Source organism: Lepisma saccharinum, chromosome 1 (assembly GCF_977018435.1).
Source record: "Lepisma saccharinum chromosome 1, izLepSacc3.1, whole genome shotgun sequence".
Taxonomy (NCBI): Eukaryota; Metazoa; Arthropoda; class Insecta; order Zygentoma; family Lepismatidae; genus Lepisma; species Lepisma saccharinum.
The window spans coordinates 138,854,268-138,869,422 of NC_139229.1; the positions used below are offsets into that span (position 1 = coordinate 138,854,268).

The following is a 15,155-nucleotide window of genomic DNA, read 5'->3' on the forward strand; positions in this document are numbered from 1 at the left end:
TCAGGCATTGTGCGACAGAAAACCCACATCAGTTGCATGAACTACCCCAGTTGCACTCTCCGAAAATCGGTGTATGGTGTGGAATATCGCGACGTCGTATTGTGGGACAGTTATTGTTTGAGACAACAGTGGATACCGCTGTGTACTAGGTATAGGGATCTCATAATGCAATTCGTTGCTCTCCTGGAAGAAGACTAACGTGATGCTTGGCTACAACAAGATGGAGCAACTTATCATACATCTAATGAATCTCTTCGTGTGCTGAGATGGTTTTTTGGTGATCGTCTAATATCCAAGGATTTATGGCCCAGTCGCTTGCCCGATTTAACATCTGCAGATTTTTTCTGTGGGGTTACTTAAAGGGGAAAGTATACCAAACGAGACCCAGAACATTGGAGGAGCTGAAACGAAACATTACACAGGAAATTGATAATATCGGTGCTCAACCCTCAGGAAGGTATCTGAGAACATGATCAAGCAAACCAACTTATGTATCCAAGAAAATGGTGGACACTTCGAACATTTGCTTTAATTTGTAGGGATACCTACATTTCAGGATTGCAAGGTGTATGTAATTTATTGCATATGTTCGAGAATAACCAACTTTCTCCTTTGTCGTTAAAAGTGCCTTAGTGTGATAGCCTGAGGTGAAACAAGTCTGTTAGAGACACGTGACAGCAACAGTGTTGCCAGTGTCTCTCGTAATATTGTGAAAACATCGATTTTTGGAACAGCCCATTTATTCCCTTGTGCATTGTTTTTGAAACTTCGTCAAAGTTCTTTTTCTGTCAAATTCAATAGATGGCCATCCAAATTGTTCGTTGGTATTGTGAAATGTTGGAATAATTTACCTCAGTGAGTTCTGTGCATCAATACACATGATTTGCAAAAAAATAATAATAATAATAATTCCGCCTTTAGCAACACTTTGCTTATTTGTTATTAAAACATGTTCTTACATATGTTTGTCTCTCTAAATTTTCCAAATATACAGGGCATTCTCTTGGCAGAAAGAGTTTCTTCTCATTCTGTTTCGCTATTGCGTTATACGGTCATAAAACCGGGTTGCGTGACTTTTTGGACACTCTGTATTATGAATATAAAAAGCCACAGAGGCAAGGCTGTATTATACATGCAAATTATTTTTATTTTATCTTCTGAAGTAAAGAAGGCACAGATTCACATGTTCTCTTGTTCTTACTTTATTTTACATAATGAGCGATTTCACAGATTTTGAAACATGATAAATTCAATAGACAAGATTAACACTGATGTGCATTGGAATTTAGAATGTGTGTGTTTAATATTCTGAACACTAATATGAAATGATATAAACATATTTTAAATTGGTACGAATGCTCTAACTGATAGATGTAACAGAATTAACTTCATATGTTTTTTGGCCGCCTTTTCTTTTTGTCTTCTCATGGTGGTTTCCTCACAAACTTCAAATCCTAAGTTTCTGTCTCTCCAAAACTTCCTTGGGCTCCCCCAAACTTCATATTGAGCTTTATTTTTTATGCATAGCTATCAGATCAAAATCCATTCTGTAAAATAAATGAAACTGTCATAATCTCAACAAATTAGAGAAATACACATAGTCTTTAAAAATTATGCTTCATTAATTCTCGGTTTGGACTTTATGGATGTTTTACTTGAATACTCCACTAGAAATGTGCATATTTTTACTCTATAAATTTGTTTTGCACATTTTATTACTATTCAGACAACAGGGTCATTTCATGTCAAGTGGCATAGGGGTTCCCTCCTGACCCCTCTTCAATTTTGACAAAATTTCTGCAGGTTGTGGATACGTATTCCACATGGAGAAAGTTTCAGATTCATAAGTACAGTGCATTCATTTTGGCTCGTGGCTAAACTGTCGATGTGGCCAATTTAAATTTTGCCTGAAACTCTATATAATCCATTATCATCATCCCTGCTACACCTTGTTCTCAAAATTGACAGGCGCATATTTTCATAAGAAATAAATAATTAATACAGTCTTGATTCTATGACCCTGGATGTAACGACCCTTTCAAAGTAACAACCTTTTTCCCTGGAAAAAATTGAAGGAAATCAGGCAAAAAAGAAGTTTGTTGCACTCATTTTATTCACACTCATTCCCTTCGCAAGTGGGTCTGATCTAAAAATAGCCACCACCATGCTTGACTGATATCCAATAGCACTTGACCTCTGCCCTTCCCTCTCCCAAGCATGCCAAGGTTAGCCAGCACCTGACGGCCGATGCCGAATATTTCAGCCACAATTTTCTTGCTCGTGTGTGTACATGGGCTGACTACAGGCGAGGGTGGAAGTAGACCCCACTTAGTTTCCTTTGACATCTAAAATGGGGCAACCACTTCTCGGTACATTCTTGAATATGAACAAAAACCATAGGACAAGTAAAAAAAAAAAAAAAAAGGTAACTTCCCTTCCTTCCCAGCTCATTCTCCGCCACTGGTGTTCATGGCAATGAGATAATTGCAGAATTCAGGTCTTTTTTCTCCTTTTTGTTTTAATGTTGCTGTCTGCATACGAAATATTGCCCATAGTATTGTCTGTTGCATGGTGCATGGTAAAACGTAAAGCAAGGATCATTTCTATCTTGTTCACACTGCTGATAATGTGTAGGATTTTCTCTTCCACCACCTGTTGCGTTTACGCTGCAGCTGGCACCATTGTTTCGTCTAGTCTCTAAAAAGCTGTTGCTTGTGCCTTCTGATAAGCAAAACTGTAATTTTTTTTTGCACCTGACACAAGGGTAAACTTCTTGTGAACACACAGAGCAGTGTTGAAAGGAAATGCACACAATATAATCGCCGCTTTTCTTCAGAACCATTCATGTTGGGGGGAATGCCTAATGTAGGAAAGCATGCTGAGACTAATTTAAAATACGTTATTGGAGGGGAAAACTTTTGGCAGAGCAGGTGTTTGACATCGAGAATATTCCCTAAATCCAACATTAAATCGTTGATTAAAGTGAGAGTAAATAAGATTAAAGTGGGATAAATAAGGATCTCCCATTTGATATCTGTAAATGTGTACGTTTCATAAAGCTCGTTTTGAGTTCATTTTATACTGATGGGCTAATCGGGACTAAATATACAGTTTAAACTGTGCGATGCTGTTTAATGTGTCCTAGAATACACATTCGGTGCAAACAGATCACAAGTTGAGTGTTTCCTTTTTCAGGCTGGATTACAATGCAAGTTGAAGAGTTTCGACTGCTTCCTGGAATGGGGGTGGGGGATGAATATGAAGTAGGCTGAAGCAAAGAAACACTACTATTTTGACTCTTTTTATGATTTATATTGCACAGCTGAACCAGAACAAAATTTACAGCCCTACTTTTTTTTCTGGTGCCTAGAAAGGTTGTGTTGTTTCACCTGTGAGATCTTATCTTATCTATCTTATCAATTAATTCTGTAACAGACAATGCTCCAGTAGAGCCCTATAAAATCCAACATTCATTCTGTCCGATTGTCTCCAGACTTTTGAAGATGCTTGCAATAAATGATCGTTTTTCCTTTCCGTAGGTCTCAGTGCAAATGGGTTTCTCATGAACTGGAATTGTAAGAAATTCAGGAAAGAGCAATGATTGTGCACAATTAAAAGAAAATAACATTATTTTAAATTCTTTTTTGTGAAAACTTTTTCACGTTCTATTTTCCTTCTCACAACACACCTCCTGTACGTAACAGGTTGTATAACCACACAGGATAAATGGTGTTACAGTCTCCTAGGAATTTTTTGTGTCCATTTGAGCTCCCTTTAAGATGAAAATTGGCAATTCTAATACCTTCCCTTCGAAATTACGACCCTTTTCCCGGGAACTGTGAAAGGTCATTGCAATATTATACAGGAATTATAATAGGAGTAACTTACCTTTTAAAATCAGCCAGTACTTGTTCAGCATTCAATATGTTGCAGATGATCACAATCTTTGCTTTCTTCGGGTCAAACAGCGGTGGCAAATATAATGCCCCAATTCTTGCTAGATCTTTCATTTCTATTAGAGGGATTGCTTTCACCAAATTTCTATAAACAAACATATTAAATTCAATGCAAGAGTTAAATGAAGCACACATTGTGAAAACATCAATTAAGGTAAAAGAAGGAATTGGATTTTTATCTTCGACCAATGTTCAAACTGTTGGTATATACGAGGACATATCAAAAAGTTGAGACTAGTTCTGTAACACGCCAACAGATGGCAGCGCAAGGCTGTACGCACAGGCAGAGCACCAACCTTCATAAGTCAGTGTGCCAAGAGACATCGTCCTGTGTACATCGTGAGCTGTGCAGCTGGTGCTCTTCTGACCACATGCGTTACCACATTGTGATTTCATCATGGGGCAGCAAGTTAGAACAACGAGCGAACGTAAAATTCTGTGCGAAACTGTGCAAATCCGCCACAGAGACGCTTGACATGATTCGGCAAGTGTACGGCGATGCTGCAATGAGTCGTGCGAGGTGTTTTGAGTGGCACGCGAGCTTCAAGAGTGGAAGAACATCCCTGGAAGACGAGAGATCAGGAGAGCACAACACCCGAAAATGTCGAAACCATTCGGCAACTTCTGCATGAGGATCATCGGAGAACAATCCACAACATTGCTGCCATTGTCGGGGTGTCATACGGAACAGTGCAGGCAATCCTCACGTGTGATTTGAACATGCACCGTGTTGCTGCCAAGTTCATCCCCAGGCTGCAGACCCAGGAGCAGAAGGAACACCGCGTCCAAATCTGCCAAGAACTCAGTCAGCGTGCCGTCTTCCACTCTTGAAGCACGCGTGTGTCTGTGGCGATTTGCCCAGTTTCACACAGAATTTCACGTTTTCTCTGTTCTAACTTGCTGTCCATGATGAAATCGCAGATGTGGTAACTCACGTAGTCAGAAGAGCACCAGCGGCACAGCTCACGATGTATACAGTGACACGTCCTTTCCCATTGCACAAATATTTATTGTTATTAATTATCTTTCTCTTGTGCAAATGTTTATTGTTCTTTAATATTAATTTCTGTAATTTACCTATCACTGATAATGTCAGGATAGTGACTAACCTGTATATAATTATCTTGTTAAGAGCTGTTGCCATGGGAATTACGAGTGTCTTTTGTCTTGACTTAGGAGTCAAGGCTCGGTTTTTGAAATAGAGTGATCAAGTTGAATTGTAAGAAGTTTAATTTGTTTGAGTGACATGGATTATGTGTTAGAAATATAAGTATTTCGTTTGCAAAGAAGTAAAATAGACTTCCTTTTTCTTAGTGCAAACTTAACTTTGATTTTTATTTGGTTTGAACAACGAAGAGAGATATTACCCCATACCCTGAGAGGCATCACGTGTATGCTTTCGATTTTTGATTTTGATTTGATTTAGTTTATTTTACTTCGCGTTTTGTGCCTCTTGGCTAATTTGCGAAGATGGGGATGAGTGATGAAATGATGAAATTGATGGAATGGACATTCACAAACAACCACGCCCGACCGGGATTCGAACCCGGGACCCTTGGCGCCGCAGCACGATGTGCTAACCGCTCGGCCACAGGGTCGGGCGTGTATGCTTTCGAGTCTTTCATGTGAACTTATTATTTGCTCTGGTAGTTAAATCATGTTCTTTTGACCAAAGTACGTTTCAATATTTTGGCGCAACAACGCGGGGCCCGAAATCTGTTGTTTCGTTAGTGGTGTTCATTTTTGTGTGTTCGTGAAGAGTAATTGATTTGTGACTGTGATGGAAATTCTGTGCTAGAAGAGAAGAATATGGATAAGAAGATGTTGAGAAGTGCAAGTAAATCGTCGGCTGAGGAAATAGAATCTCCAGTGCAGTCAGTTCCAGTTACAGCAGACCTGCTTTCTTCAATACGGATTATGTTGGAGGAAAGTACAAGGGCTATGGAAACTAAAATTCAGGGAAACATTAGAGAAAGTTCCAGCAATCTGGAAGAAAAGATCCAAGAAAACGCCATTGCTTTGGATTCTCTGGAATCAAAAATTAAGGAAAACATTAGAGAAAGTTCCAGCAATCTGGAAGCTAAGTTTCAGGAGAATGTAGCCATGTTGGAATGCAGTTTGAACTTAAAGTTAGAGGAAAGTGGTAGAAATCTGGTGGAATCAGAAAGGCGCTTAGAAGAGAAGTTTTCACAGGGTTATTCGAAACTCACAGAATCTGCATTGGAGATGGGACAGAGACTGGAAAATTTGACTGTAAAAATGGAAGAAAATCAACAGAAGATAAAAGAAAGCATTCAAATACAGATCGTTAACTTTCGTCAGACATGTGAAGCAAACTCTCTACAAGTGGAATCAAATGTGCAAAAAGAAATTGCCCTGTTGAGAGAAGAGGTTGAACAATCTCAGGGTAACTTTCGTAAGGAAATCGCTGAAGAACAGAGCAGTTTCAGAAAGGAAGTGTTTGAAAATGTGAATCACCAGGTAACTGTTATCACAGACAAGTTAGAAGATACCATTAATCACAAAGTGGCAGAGAAACTTGCTGAGAATATAAATGAATCCGAGGGATACCGAAAAGCTGACGAAGAATGGAGGAAAACAGTTGAAACTAAACAAGACAAATTTTCTTCAGATGTTGGTCATATCTGTAGTGAAATTGTTCATATTTCTGATCAGCTGAATAGGTTACAGATCCAGACGAACTCTGATCATCCTAAAATCCACCGTATTGATGAAGGTTCTGGGAGATCGACATTTTATCCCATCTGTTCAGATGAAGCTTCAAACCTACAAGGAAAAACCTCACGGAAAAAGAGGTACAAGAAGATGAACGAATCCAGCTCCTCAGACAGTGAATCAACTGCTCGCAGCAGAAGAAACAGAAGAGAGCCTTCTTCACGCATTGTACACACTGGGGTAACTCCTAGGATGTCAGACATCAATTCTATGAGAAAGTTCGACGGCAATATTATCGCTACTTCAGCTGAAATATATTTAAAGGACTTGAGTACAAACCTTGAAATTCTACAGATTCCTCAACATTATAGGCTTGAAATCATTCCACGTTTGTTAACTGGAAAGGCCTATCACTGGTTTTATTCGCATAAGAACAATTTCCGCACTTACTCTGATTTCTGCAGAGAGTTCAAGAAGCGTTTTGCTTCAACAGAAGCGAAAGAGAGAGAATTGGCGTCTGTGAGGACTAGGCGGTACAATAAGCAGAATGATAACAATGTGGAGGAATACGTTTGGTCTGTGTACTCTGCCTATAGGAATCTGAGTAATCATTACACCGAGCAGGAAGTAGTTAACCTAATCATCGGACAGCTACCTTTTAGAGTAAAGCAATTGTGCTTGGCTCATGCTCCGAACACCATGGATCTCTTAGCGGATTTTGTTAAGAGATATAAGCAAGCAGAGGAACAAGATGCTTGGCGGTCTACATGGAGAGGAGAAACTAGCTCTCAACAAAACAGCAGAGATGTTCAAAGAACGTCTAGAATTCGCTTAGTTCAGCAACAAAATAGGAGTAACCTAGCTGAGAGTCCATGACCTAGAAATGGAAATAATTACCGTCAACAGCGTCAGTTTAGATCACGACGAGAATATCCAGCTTCCAGAGTTAATCCTTACGATAGACCCTATCCTAACAGCGGGTTTTCTTCGCCAAGTCAACAACGTTTATCTCCACCGAGAGATAGCAATAATGCTCCCGGGACTCAAATGACGAGCAGTGGCGTGCAGACAGACATTGTTGAACCATATCCCAGCGTTGAGCAACAGCGTAGTGTGGCAGTAACGAGGAACTTCTGTTGGGATACCGGATCTAATCTTGACCAGGTGCGGGATTTTACCCCTCGCCTAGCATAGAAACGTCCCCTTATGTTAGGCAGTCTCGGGTGAAACTGGGGGCAGCAAAAGACTTTTCTCATTCTGGAGATGAAGATAAGAAACTCATACTTGTAATAAATCACGAGGAAAAGGAATTTAGATGTAAATTACGGCAAGCCGTTCAGTGTAAAAATTCAGTGAGAGCCCCAGAAATTAAGGCACGTGTGGCAAATGTAGACATAACCTGTGTAGTCGACACTGCAGCGGAGGTCTCAGTGATGAGTTTAAATGTTTGGGCAAAAATAAAGCAAAATTTTCCCGGGGCTACGTTGCAATCTGTACCTGAAGTTAGACTTGTTGACTTTGCTGGAAAAAGTCGCACTACAGTTGTTGGCAAACGTAGTATTGTGCTGGAAATTGCTGAGAGCGCCATTCCAATGGAAATCTTTATTGTTAAGAATTTGCCTTCCGATTTGCTTTTGGGTTACTCGTTCCTGCAAAAGTATGAAGCAGAGATCAATCTTAAACATAGAAAATTATATGTAAAGGTGGATGGAGAGTCGATTGAAAAGGAGCTAGAAGAGGATAATTCCGTAGATAAGCATATGAGCATCCGGAAATTTGAAGCTAGCTATGACAAGTGGACCACTCCTCCCGAAGATATAAAAAAAGAAGATTGACTCTAGTCTGTTGCTGAGCATGGATCAAAAAGTCAAACTGTATGAAATTTTCATGGGTCATAAGAAGGTGTTTTCGGAAAGGCCTGGCACAGCCAAAGACTTAGAATGTGTAATCGAATTAATGAGTAATGTTCCAGTGAGCCAGAGACCATATCCAATACCTGTAGCAAAAAGAGAAAAATTGGAAACTGAACTGCAAAAATGGATAGATTGGGGTGTCATTGTGCCATGTAACTCGCCCTATTTAAATCCTCTTATTGTGGTAGATAAGCCAGACGGTACAGTAAGACCATGTGTTGATTTTAGATCGCTCAACAAGCTGATTATTGTTCCAAGGAGTTCAGTTGAACCAATAGATGAAGCTCTCCAGAAGTTCAAAGGTGCAAAGTACTTTACCTCTTTTGATTTAGTATCTGGGTATCTTCAGATCCCAGTTAAGCCTGAGTGTCAGCGATACACGGCGTTTTCCTACAAAGGACGTCAATGGATGTTTGCGAAGATGCCGTTTGGTCTTGCAAATGCAGTTTCAGTGTTTGTGTCAGCGATGCACTCCATATTTGGACCTGAAACTGATTCTTTCTTAACTCAGTACATAGATGATTTGTTAGTTTACGACAGTAATCTGCAGATGCATTTTCAGCATGTTAATTATGTTTTGTCTAGATTGAAGGAAGTCGGAATGACTGTAAAACTAAAAAAATGTGATCTGGTCAAATCCGAGATTTTATATTTAGGTCACATTATCTCAGGGGATTCTATCCGAGTAGATCCGAAAAAGAATGATGCTATTTTAAAGTTTCCTAGACCTAGATGTCGAAAGGATGTTCGAAAATTTTTAGGATTTGCTGGTTGGAGAAGGAAATATATTAACAATTTCGCTGTGAAGGTCGAGCCCCTCTGTCAGCTTCTGTCGAAAGATAAGAAATTTCAGTGGACCCATTTAGAAGATGAGGCTTTTGAGTTGATGAAACAGGAACTGATTAGTGCTCCTGCCCTGCCGCAGCCTGATTTTTCAAAGGAATTTTGTTTACAATCGGATGCTTGTGCAAAAGGATTTGGCTGTGTACTTTTCCAAATTTTTGGACCAGATGTTCATGTTATCCAGTATGCCAGCCGGAAGTTACGAAACAACGAACTCCATTTCTCTACCCATGAATTAGAGTGTCTTGCTATTTTGTTTGGAATCGAACGTTTTGCAGTTTATCTTAAAGGACGAAAGTTCAAAATTTATACCGATCACAAAGGTCTGCAGTGGCTGCAGAACAGTAAGAATTGGAACAGTCGCTTGACCCGCTGGTCGCTTAAAATACAATCTTACCAATTCGAAATAGTATATATAAAGGGAAAAGATAATTTCGTTCCTGATACATTATCACGCTATCCTGTAAGATTGGACAATGAAAGAAATTTGGAGACAGAGGTGTTATAGTATCACATTAATCAGCTCTGTGAGGAAGATGAAGATATGGAAGTGAGTGAATGGAAGCTCGCTCAAGCCAATGATGATTTCTGCTCTCAAACCATGTTCCGATTGAAACAACCCAGCGAAGACGATGATTTGTCTCTTACTAGATTACGAAAATCATTTAAAATTCATCATGAATTACTATTTAGATGTTACGGTGGTGAGTCACCACAATACAAGTTGTGTGTTCCTAGTTCGAAACGACAGCCATTGTTAAAATCTGTTCATGATGATTCTGGTCATTTTGGCATGGGAAAGTGTTACAGACAGTTGTAGTTGAGATACTATTGGAAAAAAATGAAAGCTGATATTTCAAATTACATACGGGATTGCCTCATATGTGCTAAGAGCAAGCCTGACAAATTAGGGATATTGAAAGAGAAGCTTCATATCAGTGGCAAGAGACCTCATGAAATGCTTTCGGTTGATATTATTGGAAAGTTACCGCCTTCTTCTGGTTACTGTTATATCCTTAGCCTAATTGATGCTTTCTCCAAGTTTGTTACGATTTACCCTCTGCGAAGAGCCAGTACTTCTGAGATCATCCGGATAATGAAGGAGAGGTATTTTGTTCATTATCCAATTGTGAGAGTTATATTGTCCGATCAGGGATCCCAGTTCACTTCAAAATCTTGGAAAGATTTTAGTGAATCCTTAGGAATAAGACATGTATGTACAACGCCTTATCATCCGCAAGGAAATCCAGTTGAGAGAACTAACCAGGAAATAGTACGTATACTTCGTGTGTACTGTCAACATGACCATCAAACATGGTCCAAGCATCTATATGATGTAGCTTGGTTGCTAAATAATTCTGTGTCAGATATCACCGGCTGCTGTCCAACTGAGTTATTCTTCAGACATCCAGTTTCATCTCACGTGCTGAGAAATTTTCCATGGCCTGAGGTGAAGGAGAAGGATGAAGAATGGGAGGATAAAATTATACAGGCACAGTTAAGGGAGCGATACGCTCTTCTAAGGAGGAAATTAAAACAGAAGTTGCATGCTCTGAACTTAGAGGAAGGCGATCTTGTGTTACTAAGATGTCATCGGCTCAGGTCTGCAGTCAACAAAACTATTTCCAAGTTGTTCTATTTATGGACCGGCCCTTTCGTAGCTAGTCAATTAAAATATAACACTGCTCTTCTGTTGGACCCCAGAACAAGGAAAGAAGTGAAGAGGGTTAATTTTGACAACCTCAAGAAATTCAACTGTTCTCCTGAGATGAAGAGGAAAATCGTCGGTGACTGAATCCAAAATCTCCTAGACTGGTAGTTCGTCGTCGATTTTGATTTTTCTTTGGAGGGGCAATTGACACGTCCTTTCCCATTGCACAAATATTTATTGTTATTAATTATCTTTTCTCTTGTGCAAATGTTTATTGTTCTTTAATATTAATTTCTGTAATTTACCTATCACTGATAATGTCAGGATAGTGACTAACCTGTATATAATTATCTTGTTAAGAGCTGTTGCCATGGGAATTACGAGTGTCTTTTGTCTTGACTTAGGAGTCAAGGCTCGGTTTTTGAAATAGAGTGATCAAGTTGAATTGTAAGAAGTTTAATTTGTTTGAGTGACATGGATTATGTGTTAGAAATATAAGTATTTCGTTTGCAAAGAAGTAAAATAGACTTCCTTTTTCTTAGTGCAAACTTAACTTTGATTTTTATTTGGTTTGAACAACGAAGAGAGATATTACCCCATACCCTGAGAGGCATCACGTGTATGCTTTCGAGTCTTTCATGTGAACTTATTATTTGCTCTGGTAGTTAAATCATGTTCTTTTGACCAAAGTACGTTTCAACAGGACGATGTCTCTTGGCACACTGACTTATGAAGGTTGGTGCTCCCTGTGCCTGTGCATGCAGCCTTGCGCTGCCATCTGTTGCCGTGTTACAGAACTAGTCTCGAAACTTTTTGATACGTCCTCGTAGCAAAAACACAAAGTCAAGAGATGAAACACTGCATGTACAACATTTTGTTAGTCTGTGACCAAATTTTTTTTTCTAGCTATCAATAGTCTGTGTATCTTGTCTTTCTACCAGAACAGCATATGCAGCTGATACTCATGTATGTGATTATTCTGTCCTTCTGTTTTACATAAAGGCACTTCTCACAAGAAGGTGAACTTTCATTGTGTTAGTCATTAGCCAATTTGACTAATATAATAACAGGTTATGGGCCCAGTCATGGATATAATGTGCGTGAAGTTCGGATTTCGTTTTCAAAAGCACACATAAGGCACGTACGTAGTGGATTACAAATCTACACGAAATGGCGGACACTGTGAAGTTTCCGATTCCAGAGTTGAATAATAGCAACTACCAGACTTGGAAGTACAAGGTAGAACTGTTATTAATAAAGGAAGATTTATGGGATGTCGTGACTAGTGAGAAACTCACAGAACCAGATTCAGAATGGATTAAGTAGGATGGCAAAGCTAAAGCAACGATTGGATTGCTACTAGAAGATAATCAACTCGTGCACCTGCATCAACTTGAATCAGCTAGAGGTTGCTGGGAAGCTTTGAAGAAATATAAAAAATCGTCGCTGACCAAAAAGTGTTTCTACTGAAGAAACTGTGTCGAATGCAACTGGATGAAGGAGGTGATTTGGAAAACATATGCTGAACCTTGTGGATCAACTTACTGGTTTAGGTGAAGTTTTAGCATAACATTTAGTGGTTGCAATATTGTTGTGCAGTCTATCAGACACCTACCAAACCTTGGTTACAGCACTAGGAACACTTGAACTTGTTAAAGGTAAGCTAATAGACGAATATAAACAAAGAAAAGAAGTGCAAGGTACTTGCAGTGATAAACTGGAAGTAGCACTAAAAACGATAGGTCTTCAAAGAACAAAGGTGTGTGTTACTTTTGTAAATTACCAGGTCATTTTAAAAGAATTTGTGGGAAGTATAAGGCATGCTCATAAGATTAACCAAGTGAGATGTTATGTGAAGTATGATCAAGATAGTGATGAAGAAGAGAAAAATGTTTGTGATTATGTATGCTTTAAAGTAAGTGAAGGAAATCTAAGTTCACAAAATTGGTATGTGGATTCTGCTGCTACCTGTCATGTCAAGTAACAAAGAATTTTTCAGTGTGCTTGATTCAAATTTAAAAGGTAAAGTTCATTTAGCAGATGGAAGCACTTTAGATGCAGAAGCTTTAGGAAGAGGCATTCTGAAATGTACTAATTCTGAACATGATCAAGAGATTACTGTTAAATCTGTTTTGTTTCTACCGGAATTATGTGGTTCTTTGTTGTCTGTACATAAGTTAGTAGAAAAAGATTTGAATGTTCAATTCAACAATAACAAGTGTTTAATTAGTCAAGGTAAAAAGGTTATTGCTGTGGCAAAACAAGAGTATAATTTATATAAACTATGTATTGATATTGGATCGCAACAAGTTTCACGAACAGTTCACATGGTGAATGATGAATGTATTCATGTTTTGCACAGGAGGTTATGACAGAAATCCTGTAGACATTATAAAAATGAATGAACAAAAAGTAATTGGGGGCATGCATTTAACTGAATGTAGTATGACAAGAACATGTGAAGAGTGTGTTAAGGGTAAAATGTTTCGTAAGTTTTCCCAAGATGACTAAAAGTAGATCATCAGAAATATTAGAATTAATTCCTTCAGGTGTATGCGGTCCAATGCAAACAGAAACTCCCAAGTGGAAATAAGTATTTAGGTCCAATGCAAACAGAAACTCCCAAGTGGAAAATAAGTATTTATTAACTTTAATCAATGATTATAGGTATACAGTAGTGTATTTGCTGAAAAGTAAATATGAAGTTGAACGAAAGATACAGGAATATGTGAAATTTGTAAATACAAAATTTCATAAAATACCAAAGGTATAGACGAGGTGAATATATGACATCAGAGTTGCAAGCATATTTTAAGCAAAAAGGGATTGTACCTCAAACGACTGTTCCACCTCAACAAAATGGTGTGGCTGAATGGAAAACTCTTAGTTTAATGGAAATGTCCAAATGTATGCTGATTGATGCTAAAACGCATAATAGATATTGGGGTTAAGCTGTAAATACTGCTAATTTTTTTGCGAAACCATTTATTAACTAATCTGTTGATGGGACTCCATATGAAAAATGGTATGCTAAATTACCATATGTGGGACAAAGTGTTCGGAAGTATTGCATATATTTGATACCAAAGGAGAAAATATGGATGTTATAGAAACTTATATTGGTGAGATATGAAGAAAATACAAAAGGTTATAGGTTGTTAGATGTGACTGCAAATAAAATTACCATTAGCCGGGATTGTGTATTTATTGAAACTCCAAGCCTTGCAACTCCAGTTTCAAAGAATGAAAACTTATGTGAACATGAAAATTAACAGAATACTGAACATGAAGTGGAAGTAGAACTGTCAAATACAGAAGCTGTAGTGAAACATGAAGAGAAGATCGAACCAATATCAGAAACCATAAGGAGATCGGAACGCAGTCCAAAAGGGAAGTTACCAGCAAGATTTGCACAAAAGGTGATTATTGATAATAATGAAGAGTGTATTACTAGATGTGAAGAACCAAAATCATGTGTAGAAGCAGTTACGGGACCTGACCAAGAAAAATGGAAGGATGCTATGGAAGAAGAAATGAAATCGCTGCATGAAAATGGTACCTTGGATCTAGTTCAACCACCAGTAGGAAAGAATATAAGAAGTGGATTTACAAAATAAAAGAAGATTGTGAAAGAAAAGTTGTGGCACAAGGATACTCCCAAAAGTTTGGGTATGATTATGATCTGTAGTGAAACAAACAACACAGAGTACTTCTTACGATTGCAGGAGAAAGAAAGATGAAAGTAAGGCATCTTGATATAAAAACAGCATTTTTATATGGGGAACTACAAGAAGAAGTGTATATGAAACAACTAGAGGGTTATAAACAACCGCTGAAAGAACAATTAGTTTGCAAATTAAAGAAATCTATCTATGGTTTGAAACAAGCTGCTGTATCATGGAACCATAAACTAAATGAAACACTTGAGTCAATTGGTTTCAAAAGAGGAAATGCACATTTTTGTTTTTATACAAAAGAAATAAGTGGGGAAATTATTGTATATATTAGTTTATTTGTTAAAACACTAAAATAGCAAACAAACAACACGATAAAAAACACTTAGGAGTTCTTCCAAGCTTTCGACTCCTTCACAGAATCATCTTCAGGGCTGGTCGA

At 38.3% G+C, this 15,155-nt stretch overlaps 1 protein-coding gene across 1 annotated transcript in view; it reads right to left on the reverse strand.

Annotated features, from left to right (window-relative positions):
• Positions 1-1,285: 1,285 nt before the first annotated feature.
• The window catches only part of LOC145986010 (uncharacterized protein C05D11.1-like), a 158,912-nt gene continuing 145,042 nt past the window's right edge, over positions 1,286-15,155 (reverse strand). Inside the window, exons 12-13 of the mRNA XM_083120184.1 lie at positions 3,889-4,041; positions 1,286-1,547 (exon numbers count right to left, since the gene is read on the reverse strand). Coding sequence (XP_082976310.1) covers positions 1,511-1,547; positions 3,889-4,041 — 190 coding nt within the window. The 3' untranslated portion in view covers positions 1,286-1,510. The remainder of the gene's footprint in view (positions 1,548-3,888; positions 4,042-15,155) is intronic.